The sequence below is a fragment of the Mirounga angustirostris genome, unplaced genomic scaffold, assembly GCF_029215605.1.
Source record: "Mirounga angustirostris isolate CCGP_5_RB_7025 unplaced genomic scaffold, mMirAng1.0.hap1 SCAF_5, whole genome shotgun sequence".
In the NCBI taxonomy this organism is placed as follows: Eukaryota; Metazoa; Chordata; class Mammalia; order Carnivora; family Phocidae; genus Mirounga; species Mirounga angustirostris.
The window spans coordinates 62755989-62768316 of record NW_026991713.1 but is presented as its reverse complement, the minus strand read 5'-3'; the positions used below and the strand labels follow the sequence as shown (position 1 = coordinate 62768316).

General features: G+C 37.1%; 1 protein-coding gene across 9 annotated transcripts in view; it reads left to right on the top strand.

Moving 5' to 3' along the window:
- LARP4 (La ribonucleoprotein 4) overlaps positions 1–12328 on the top strand; it is a 203806-nt gene that overhangs the window by 160486 nt on the left and 30992 nt on the right. For 8 of the 9 annotated variants that reach the window (XM_045873463.3, XM_064591253.1, XM_045873459.3 and 5 more), the window contains 4 exons: positions 4007–4143; positions 5984–6087; positions 9943–10053; positions 11562–11615. In XM_045873463.3, coding sequence (XP_045729419.1) covers positions 4007–4143; positions 5984–6087; positions 9943–10053; positions 11562–11615 — 406 coding nt within the window. Of the gene's footprint in view, positions 1–2231; positions 2571–4006; positions 4144–5983; positions 6088–9942; positions 10054–11561; positions 11616–12328 lie in introns of those variants that run through there. The other variant, XM_045873464.3, reaches the window with a different exon arrangement.

The window sequence follows — 12328 nt, the reverse complement described above, 5'->3', positions numbered from 1 at the left end:
CAATTTTTCAAGCTAGAAACCTGGATTTTATCACAGACTTCTTATTTCTTTTTTATTTTATTTTATTTTTTTAAAAGATTTTATTTATTTATTTGACAGAGAGATACACAGTGAGAGAGGGAACACAAGCAGGGTGGGTGGGAGAGGGAGAAGCAGGCTTCCCGCAGAGTAGGAAGCCTGATGCGGGGCTCGATCCCAGGACCCCGGGACCATGACCTGAGCCGAAGGCAGACACTTAATGACTGAGCCACCCAGGCGCCCCTCTTTTTTTAATTTATTTACTTTTTAAGTAAGGTCAATTCCTAGCATAGGACTTGAACTCATGACCCTGAAATCAAGAGTCATGTGTTCTACCTATTGAGCCAACCAGGTGCCCCTAGACTTCTTTATTTCTTTACACATAATATGCTCTTGACTCAGGTTTAATTGATTCTTTATCCTAAATAGTTCCTCCTTTTTTCCCTCCTTTTTATTCTTTGCCTTTATAGTCTAGTACAGGATAAAATGATAAAAGCGGGAGTTTCTGTCTGTCTTTAGTCATTTGTTCCTGCAATACAATTCATTTTCTGTAATATATTTGTAATAGTTATTTAAAAATCTTTGCCTACTAACTGGATCATTTGTGTGTCTGCTTATATTTGAGTTTTTTCTCTCGGTTCTCTCATAATTTCCTGCCTTTTTTAATGTCTTAGAAATTTTGATTATACGCTGAACATTACATGTAAAAGCAGCTAGGAGCTGCAAGTGATAAGATCTTTCCCTCTAGACAAGATTTGAGCTTTCTTCTGGTAGGCAGAAGCAGATTGATTGTCAGTCCAGTCAGGAATTGAGCTGGGTTAGGACTGAGCAGCCACTGTAATTAGACTCCATCTACCTCTGATTTATCTCTGTTCCTTAGTCGTGACCTTTTCAGTCTTGATTTGGAAGTTGTCTGTTTTCTGTTACTTCAGTTCTGAAACACCAAGGGAGATTTAGTCCTGTTCTTGAGAGGGTTGAGATTAGCTCTTTAGTCTCTTACCCTGTAAGCTTCAAAATCTGGCAAATGTTTTGTGGGGGAGACCTCTCTTGTGTTTGATGAGAGTTTCTTCCTTCCACTGGAACTTCCACAAAACCACAGAGATGTTACTCTGCCTTTTTAGCCTGGCTCCCAGTCTCCCACCTTCCTCCTTAGAACTCAGGAAATGTTATATGGGGGGAAATCTGCTGTATGTTAGGAGCTCCTTTAGTTTCCAATTCACAGTGCCAGTCCTGTGCAACTGCCTAAAACTCTGCTGGTTTCCCCCTGGTCCCGTATCTGCAGACCCCCTCAGGAAGAAAAGACCATCTTTCTGGAATTCCATTTTGTTTTTTTTTTTAAGATTTTATTTATTTATTTGAGAGAGAGAATGAGATAGAGCATGAGAGGGGGGAGGGTCAGAGGGAGAAGCAGACTCCCTGCTGAGCAGGGAGCCCGATGTGGGACTCGATCCCGGGACTCCAGGATCGTGACCTGAGCCGAAGGCAGTCGCTTAACCAACTGAGCCACCCAGGCGCCCTCCATTTTGTTCTTGTAGCTTCTTTCCTTCATCTCCAGAATGTGATTTTTGTAATTTAGCCAGGCTTTTTTAGTTGTTGCAATAGGAGCACTGGTTTGTCATGATCTACCACATCCTACTCAGAACTTTGGTACAGTTTAAACAAACTATATGATTGACGCTTGTGGCTCAGCAAAAGTGTTATTAGCACATATCAGGAATTAATCATGAATAGTCAAATCATAGATGTAAATAGATGTGATTTATATCCATTAATTTGACTTCTGATGAGATACGGTTTCTTTAAGAATTTAACCAAAGTTGGGGCATCTCGGTGTGTCAGTTGGTTAAGCATCTGACTTCAGCTCAGGTCATGACCTCAGGATCATGGGATCGAGCCCCATGTCAGGCTCTATGCTGAGCATGGAGTCTGCTGCTCCCTCTCCCTCTGACCCTACCCCTGCTCATGCACGATCACACACATGCACACTCTCTCACTCTCTCTCAAATAAATAAATAAAATCTTAAAAAAAAAAAGGTTTGGGGTGCCTGGGTGGTTCAGTCATTAAACGTCTGCCTTCAGCTCAGGTCATGATCCCAGGGTCCTGGGATTGAGTCCCACGTCAGGCTCCCTGCTCAGCGGGGAGTCTGCTTCTCCCTCTACTCCTCCCCCGTACTCGTGATCTTTCTCTCTCTCATGCTCTCTCTCTGTCTCAGATAAATAAAATCTTTAAAAAAAAAAAAGTTTGACTAAGGTTTTATAAGAACAGACATGCTGAAAGTCAGAGTTGATTTAGGCTACAACTTTTTAGTTATGTAAATATATGTACAGGGGCGCCTGGGTGGCTTAGTCAATTTAGCGTCCGACTCTTGATTTCAGCTCAGGTCATGATCTCAGGGTTGTGAGATTGAGCCCATGTTGGGGTCTGCTCTGGGCATAGAGTCTGCCTAAGATTCTGTCTTTTCCTCTCCCTCTACCCCGCCCTCTCTAATAAACAGCAAAAAAAGAATATCTTGATGAAGATGTTATTACCATGTTCCTCCATTTATGCTAAAGTGAGTTTAACCTTTGCTGGTATCTTCTCTATTATTTTTTGCCCCCAAAACAACCTGTTGGCAATTGTAATTTTTATTTTTATTTTTTTATTTTATTTATTTATTTTTTAAAAATATTTTATTTATTTATTTGAGAGAGAGAGAGCATGAGAGGGGGGAGGGTCAGAGGGAGAAGCAGACTCCCTGCCGAGCAGGGAGCCCTATGCGGGACTCGATCCCGGGACTCCAGGATCATGACCTGAGCCGAAGGCAGTCGCTTAACCAACTGAGCCACCCAGGCGCCCCGGCAATTGTAATTTTTAAAAAGTAATTACTACTTTATTTTAATAAAACTTGAATGTAGAGGCCTTTGGCCCTACCCTTTGCCAGGCACTAGGGCCTTGAAATACATTTTGAACAACAAAGATTCTTCATGGAACCTGTATTCTGGCTGGAGGAGACAAAAATAATTTTTTTAAAAAGCATAATAAACTTAGAAGTGTGCTAAGTGGTAAGCACTGGAAAAAAATTTAGAACACTGTAATTAAGAGAAGGGGAATCAAGAGTGCTTGGGTGGTTTCAGTTTTAAATAGGGTCATTGAGAAAAGGGGGCTTTTAAGCAAAGACTTCCAGCTGTTTATAACTAGACTGCTTCAAAGATCTGATGTGAATAAGACAACATGAGTATGATTTTACTTCAATTTGTTACATGAGATTTTATATGTAAGATAGAAGTGTTTCTATCTTTTTAAGAAATGTATCTTAAAGAATCTTTTAAATGTTTTAAATTTAGTTTTAAATTTATTAAATTTAAATAAAAAGTCAAACATACTTTAAAAATACAAACATTGAGAAATTTTTATTTTTTATTTTTAAAGGTTTTATTTATTTATTTGACAGAGAAAGACACAGCGAAAGAGGGAACATAAGCAGGGGTAGCGGGAGAGGGAGAAGCAGGCTTCCCGCCGAGCAGGGAGCCTGATGCGGGGCTCGATCCCAGGACCCCGGGATCATGACCTGAGCCGAAGGCAGACGCTTAACGACTGAGCCACCCAGGCGCCCCACAAACATTTAGAAATTTTAAATCCTTTACAGTTAAATTCATGATTGAAGCTCTAATTTTCCCCATATGCATATTCTAACATCAGTGATAAACTGTTTATAAGATGGAACTACACTGTATGTAATACTTTATTAAGCCTCTTTCCATATCAATATAATTCCATAAAGTTCCCTTGTTCAGAATTTTGGGCATGATGTATTTGGTGATTCAGAAACTTTCTGAAAGTTGTTAGAGTATATTTGTTGTGTATTATGTATTTTCAGAGTTCACTGTGTTATTTCTGGTAGCATAATTTTGTTTAACTAAGTGACAGAAGTGAATAAGACACTTCTTTAGCTGCTTTTTTAAGAATTCTTTGTTTTATGGGACTCTTGCTTTTGTTTATTCCTTTCAGAGAAAATTTGTCAAAGGATCTTTACCTGATATCTCAAATGGACAGTGATCAGTTCATCCCAATTTGGACAGTTGCCAACATGGAAGAAATAAAAAAGCTGACCACAGACCCTGATCTAATTCTTGAAGTGTTGAGATGTATGTAAATCATACCTTGTAGCTATAGCTATTTTTTTACGTCAAAAAGCTAAATATTCTTCTGATTTCTGATCATACAGGGAATTTTTTGGTTTTGTTGGCCATTTTATTTTTATTTTTTTAAATTGTAGTTGACATATAATGTATTTTTTCAAGTATACAACATAGTGATTCCACAATTCTTTTTTTTTTTTTTTAAGATTTTATTTATTTATTTGAGAGAGAGACAGCGAGAGAGGGAACACAGGCAGGGGGAGTGGGAGAGGGAGAAGTAGGCTTCCCGCCAAGTAGGGAGCCCGATGCGGGGCTCGATCCCAGGACCCTGGGATCACGACCTGAGCCGAAGGCAGACGCCCAACGACTGAGCCACCCAGGTGCCCCGATTCCACAATTCTATACATTAAGCTATGCTTCTCAGGCAGGGAATTGTTAACTCCCTGTTTTTTGTTATTCTGTTCCAATAATTTATCTTTATTTTTACTGACTTGGTATATAGCTTCTATATCACTTCTGTACCTTGTTTGTTCATCACCCACTTACTCCAAGTATAAGCAATTAAATCTGTTTTCTAGGCTATTAGAAAGTTACATGTATCATTATCACATCTTCTAAAGCATTGTTTCAAACTTTTGAACCCAAGTAAGAAGTACATTTTACGCTATAGCCCAGTACATACACTACATACCCACATACAACTGAAATGTTAATTATTCAGATTAATACTAAATGCTTGGAATTAACTTTTTCCCCCCCCAAATTGATTTCACAACCTGTTAAAGAATTGCAGTCTGTAGTTTGACTTTACCAAACTCTAAAGTTTGGTAAAGAATTTGAGGTTCTAAGCATTTTTAATGGTCTTTATGTCTTATATCAGTATTTCTTGCTAACCTTTCTTAGCAAAACCTTACCAAAGTTTTAACTACTTGACTGAATAAAGGCAGCTCTTCATTTTTATATGAAATGTGTTGTTGAAAATGTTTAAAAGTTAAATATACCAAGTACAATAATAGGCTTTATGAGAGTAGATTTCCATTCTCAGAGGGCTAAAAACATTTATGAAATCTCTGATTGGTTTGTGCAGTGGTTTCTTAAAACAACCCAGTCTTGTAATCAGAAAAAAATCAGCCAAGACACCAGCAGAATCCTCCACTAAGGGCTAGAATCTAGTACTTACTTAAGCCCAACTCTTCTTCCCTTTTTCTTTTATTCTCACTTCTTACCTGTTCAGAGAGGTGTGGCATATTATCTCTCTGACGGGACTAGGAATAAAAGTTTTGGTTAGATTGTACTATCTTCATTAAATATTTCCTCAAAATCAGCATCTAAAAGATGGCTTCTCAGTGTCTGTAATAGTATTTAAGAATAAATATGTTAAAATCAAGGGAAAGTTATAATCATTTGAGTTTAATTCTTGGTTTAAGTGCTTCTTAGACTTGAATTTTAAGAATTTCTTCACATGTCAGAATGCAATACTGTCATCCAGTTACAAGAGTAGAATGCAAGTACACTGATTTTTATTATCTCCAGAAATCCAGAATTCAGTAATTATACACAGGGTAATTTTACCTTGTTAGATATGTATTGTATACTCCTGAAAGTTTTTCAACCCCAACACAGTGCCAAGACGCAAAGTAGGTACTCTGTATATTTGTTCAAAGAATAACACTTGACAGTGTTCTTGTATATTAATCTAAAAATATTTTGTTACAACTGTAATCTTTGGTTCTACAATTTAATTTCTCTGCTAATTTATTCACTTGGAAATAGAAATGAATAGTTTTTAATGGCAATATTAATATCTCTCCTTGTCACTTTTGAATGAAACTTTTTTAAATTTCAGCTTCTCCTATGGTACAAGTTGATGAGAAGGGCGAGAAAGTGAGACCAAGTCATAAGCGTTGTATTGTGATTCTTAGAGAGATTCCTGAAACAACGCCTATAGAGGTAAATTATTAAGCATTGTTAAAGCTAAGTGGTTTTTTTTTTAATTTTATGTTATTATGTTATGTTAATCACCATACATTACATCATTAGTTTTTGATGTAGTGTTCCATGATTCATTGTTGGCGTATAACACCCAGTGCTCCATTCAGTACATGCCATCTTTAATACCCATCACCAGACTAACCCATCCCCCCACCCCCCTCCCCTCTAGAGCCCTCAGTTTGTTTCTCAGAGTCCACAGTCTCATAGTCCAATCATCTCCCCCTCCGATTTCCCCCCCTTCGTTTTTCCCTTCCTGCTATCTTTTTTTTTTTTTTTAAACATATAATATATTATTTGTTTCAGAGGTACAGGTCTATGGTTCAACAGTCTTACACAATTCACAACACTCACCATAGCACATACCCTCCCCAATGTCTATCACCCAGCTGCCCCATCCCTCCCACCCCCCACCACTCCAGCAACCCTCAGTTTGTTTCCTGAGATTAAGAATTCCTCATATCAGTGAGGTCATATGATACATGTCTTTCTCTGATTGACTTATTTCGCTCAGTATAATACCCTCCAGTTCCATCCACGTCATTGCAAATGGCAAGATTTCATTCCTTTTGATGGCTGCATAATATTCCATTATATATATATACACCACATCTTCTTTATCCATTCATTTGTTGATGGACATCTTGGCTCTTTCCATAGTTTGGCTATTGTGGACATTGCTGGTATAAACATCAGGGTTCATGTACCCCTTCAGATCCCTACATTTGTATCTTTGGGGTAAATACCCAGTAGTGCAATTGCTGGGTCATATGGTAGCTCTATTTGAGGATCCTCCATACTGTTTTCCAGAGTGGCTGCACCAGCTTGCATTCCCACCAACAATGTAGGAGGGTTCCCCTTTCTCTTTTAGCCATTCTGACTGGTGTGAGGTGGTATCTCATTAAGCTAAGTGTTCTTTAACTGTTCAAATTGAAGGTAAACAAAGTATAAGTCAGTGCCCTCATATCAATTATGTGACTAGGTTAAATTTTGTTTTGTAAATTCTGAAACACTGGAAGAATGGTACAGAGGGAGGAGGAAGATATAATTCCATGTTCTTAGAATGGTGGACTGAGTATTGCAGTGTTACTAGTTCTCAATTTATTGATTTGACTGGCAATTAAAATATAAATAGGCTCTTTTGGGAACTTGAGGATTAATCTGAAAGAATAAACTTAGGAATGAAGAAGAAAAATAAGATTCAAGACTAATTCTACTAGCTAGCAAATATAAAGCAGAGTTGCAGTCATAAAGATGGTGTGGTACAGGTAAAGGAATAAAATAGTATTTGAATGAAACAGTATAATCCTGGAATAGACCCTTTTATATAGTAATGTATGTATGATAACATTTATTTAGTAATTAGGTTCTACCAAGTATTGTGCTGTGTACTTTATGGTAATTTAAAGCCTAAGGTTTTGTTATCTCTTGTTTTACAGATAAGTAACTGAGCCTTTGTATGGTTAAATAACTTGCCTAAAGACACATGGGCGGTTTAAATGACAGAATCTGATTTGAACTCGCTCTCTCAGATTCCAAAGCCTATGTTTCTTAACCAGTAAACCACAGGACTTCACACTAAGTTGCCATGTTAATGATAATAAGTTAAAGATGGGGAGGATTAATTAGTAACTGATATATGGTAATTGGTTAGCCATTTAAAAAAGAATTTTTAGATTCTTGCCACCTAACAAATGTGGCACATTAGTAGTTAATCTTTTTGCCCAGATTCATTCAGTATTAACTCTCCAGAATAAAGATTTCCTAAACTTAGAAACAGTGAGAGAAATTAGAAAAGAAACTGTCACTAGATAGACCTTCTTTTTAAAAATTATGAACTATATGTCAAAAGTAACAGATTGAAAGGAAAATTGCAGAATGGGAAGAATATTTGCATTATTAAGAAACAGTGTAGGATATATGAGCCTGCACTCTAGAGCCAAGCTGCCTGGATTTAAATTCCAACTTTTCACTTGATAACTCTATGACCTTGCATAAGTTACTTAACCTGTTTTGCTTTGTTTTTTTTTCCATCTGTTAAATGGGATAATAGTAATAAGTAACTCATAAAATTGTGAGAAATAAGTGAGTTAGTATATAAAGAACTTAGAGCAGTACTTGGCATGTAAAACAAATCTAAGATTAGCTCATATTATTATTTTTATAATTATTGTAATTTATATTCTGAATACATAGGTCACACACGAAAAGCAATAAATAAAAAGGAACAAGGCAGCAACATACCGTTGATTTAAAAAAAGTAAAAGAAGTGCAGATGACTAAGATAGCCAGAGAAAGTCAGCCTAGGCAGTAATCACTGAAATTCAAATTAACATAAGGGATTTGGGGTGGTGACCTTAAAGGTTCCTGTCAGGTGGAACAAATTACTTTAGATCCAGACTTCTTTTTTTATACTTGGGAAAGTAAATCTATGAGCATAGCTCTTCCTAAAGAATAGTAAAGGCTGGGGCACCTGGGTGGCTCAGTTGGTTAAGTGACTGCCTTCGGCTCAGGTCATGATCCTGGACTCCCTGGATGAGTCCCGCATCGGGCTCCCTGCTCGGCAGGGAGCCTGCTTCTCCCTCTGACCCTCCCCCCTCTCATGTGCTCTCTGTCTCTCTCATTCTCTCTGTCTCAAATAAATAAATAAAATCTTTAAAAAAAAAAAAGAATAATAAAGGCTGAAAATGAAAAGATTTAAATAAATGAATCAATTCATTATACATTTAAGAGAATTAGAAATATTTGGAGAATATCTGGATTTTTGAAGGTAGAGATCAGTGGGTGGCAGTCTAACAGTTCCACAGATAGTTCTATGATTACAGAAATGTAATTCTGGACTGGATGAGAATTTTATTAACTGAACTTGGTGATATTTCACCACTTTCACAAATGTCACAAAACTCAGCTGGTTGCACACTATTTATTTCGAGTAGTATTTGACCCAAGCAAATTTCATCATAAGTAGAGACGTAATTTTTTTTAATTCAGTGTAGCAAAAATTTGAGGGAATTAGACTACAGGTTAGACTTCACTGTTATCATGTTGATTGTCCCATCAGCTTAGTAATTACCTTTTTAAAAATGGATACCTTGTGATATTTTGGTATTTTGTGGGCACTTTAACCTGATAAGATTCTTCAATATTTGGGAATTAATGGTTATTATTGAATTTCTCCTTGAACTCAGGTAGGTATTAGACAAAATGGAGTTTGGAGGCATACAAATCTGGATTTGAGTTCTTTGTCATAGTGTGAGTAAGTTAAACAGTTTGAGGTACCATTTACTCAGCTGTAAAATGGATAATGATAAAATCTTTAAAACAGGGTTGTTTTCAGGTTAAATCTGTGTCTCACCCTACATGGGATTTCAGTAAATGTTTCCTTTCTTTCTGTAACCGTTTAGAGATACTTAATGTTGACTTCCAGTTGTTTTCTTTTTATAAATTTCTACACAGTTCTGAGTTTTGATAATCATCTTTTTTGAAATACATATATTTGTTTTAGGTTTCAGTTATTGAAATTTCAGTTTCAATTATGGAAAAGCAAAACTATCTTTGCACAGAGTTCGTATCTGTGACTGATGTAGACAGAGCATCTGGATTGAATGAGAATGCATGAAAATAAATAAGCACTAGAAAATGTTAATGGAGGACATACTTTTCCTTTTTTGGATAATGGCAGGTCTAGAGAGATTTTACTGTTAAGGAAAATTTAGCTTGCCACTAAGAGTGAAATGCTTCAGTTTTGCTGATATTAAAATAAGATTCTATCTCTAAATCATATTCAAAATTTACACTAAAGTTTTTCTTTTTTAGGAAGTTAAAGCTTTGTTCAAGAATGAAAACTGCCCCAAGGTGATAAGCTGTGAGTTTGCACACAATAGCAACTGGTATATCACTTTCCAGTCAGACACAGATGCACAACAGGTGAGAAAAACTTTCCTTCTGATTTGAAGTCCTGGTGATAAAAGAAGTAGTGGTATATTTTAATGGAGAAAATATGTGCTCACAGCAATATTTGTAAAGACTGTTGAGCTATTGAGCACCTTGTTCAACTTCTTGGTTGTGCTTCTTTTTTTTTTTTTTTTTTAAAGATTTTATTTATTTGAGAGAGAGAGAATGAGAGAGAGCGAGTACATGAGAGGGGGGAGGGTCAGAGGGAGAAGCAGACTCCCCGCCGAGCAGGGAGCCTGATGCGGGACTCGATCCCGGGACTCCAGGATCATGACCTGAGCCAAACGCAGTCGCTTAACCAACTGAGCCACCCAGGCGCCCCTTGGTTGTGCTTCTTAATTGGTTTCCTTTTTGATCATTTTCCTAAAGCTTTTTCAGTTTCAATTTAAGAAGTTTGTTTCCTGGGGCACCTGGGTGGCTCAGTTGTTAAGCGTCTGCCTTCAGCTCAGGTCATGGTCCCAGGGTCCTGGTGGGATCGAGCCACGCGTCAGGCTCCCTGCTCTGCATCGGGCTCCCTGCTCGGCAGGAAGCCTGCTTCTCCCTCTCCCACTCCCCCTGCTTGTGTTCCCTCTCTCACTGTGTGTCTCTCTGTCAAATGAATAAAATCTTTAAAAAAAAAAAGAAGTTGGTTTCATATCAATAAAAAAATTAACACACAATTTTAAAATTAATTTAAAGATTGGGAACCACGTACTCAGTAGTTGGTATTTCTAGTATATACGCACTAGGCCCACAATAAATATATAACTTCCTTTCTGATTATTGGAATTTTGACATTAATGATTTTACTCTTGTTGTCATGTCCAACTTAAAGAGAAATAATAATCCATTGAAACATAAAAACAAAAATATATCTAATAGCATTTTAAAACCACTCGCTGATTGATTTTTTTTTTTTAAGATTTTATTTATTTATTGGACAGAGAGATAGCAAGAGCAGGAACACAAGCAGGGGGAGTGGGAGAGGGAAAAGAAGGCTTCCCACTGAGCAGGGAGCCCAATGTGGGGCTCGATCCCAGGACCCTGGGATCATGACTTGAGCCGAAGGCAGACGCGTAATGACTGAGCCACCCAGGCGCCCCAATTGACTGATTGATTTTTAAAGTAAACTCTACCCCAGTGTGGGGCTCGAAGTCAAGACCCCGAGATCAAGAGTTGCATAGTCCACCAACTGAGCTAGCCAGGCACCCCACTGATTTTTTTTTTTTTAATTTTTCATCTTAGAAGACTGTAAATATGTAGAGAAATTTGGGGTCTGTTTTTTGTGCATTTTTTTTTTCTGCATTAATCTATAGTAAGTGTGAACTTCAACTGGAGTGTTTTTACTTTTTCATTCCTTATCACCTGCATAATGGAATTGACTTCAGAATTTTTTATTGTTTAGTTTGGAGATGGTTGCTAATACCAACTCTTGATAGAATAAAGATGGCTTTAGTGAAATGTTTGAATGCTAATAAAAGTTCTTTCTGCTTTGTTAACAGGCTTTTAAATACTTAAGAGAAGAAGTTAAAACATTTCAGGGCAAGCCAATCATGGTAAGAAAATGTTTGTAAGTGAGCTAGTGTGAACCAGAAAATTTTTGTTGCTTGTCTATTTGAGAATTTAAAACACGTATGGATAATATTTTATAAAACCTGTAATGATTTTAAAGAAATTTCATATAATGTGCTAGAAAATTAGTTGACAGGGTAGCAATTCTTTCCAAAGGCCTACCTTTAGACAGCATGAAGTTTTAGTTAGATTCTGATTGACAACTTGTAAGATAATCAAAATGAGGAGCAGGAATAATTTTTTAGTAACAAAGGTGGAAAACATTCTCAATACTGTCATCCTCATCTCAAAATTAATTGTATCACCACATTTATGTTCATCTGTTTGGGAATCTGGGAATTATCATTGATGACACTTGCTCACTGTCTTTATAGGTCTTATCTTTTCTCAGATCCCACGGAATCTACCTTTAAAACTTGTTTCAATTATTACTGCCATTGTTTAGGCTTCAACAATTAGAGTAGCCTTTTAACTGTTATGCCTTCAGCTTTCCCCCCACTTTTCCATTCTCCAGTTGCTACCAGAGCTACCATCTAAAATAGAATCCTAGGGCACCTGGGTGGCTCAGTAGTTTAAGCATCCAGCTCTTGTGTTTGCTTTATATGTCTTCGGGCTCTGATGGCAGATACATATATTTATATTTTATCTTTTTGCTGGATTGAACCTTTTATTAGTATATAATGTCCTTTGTTTCTTG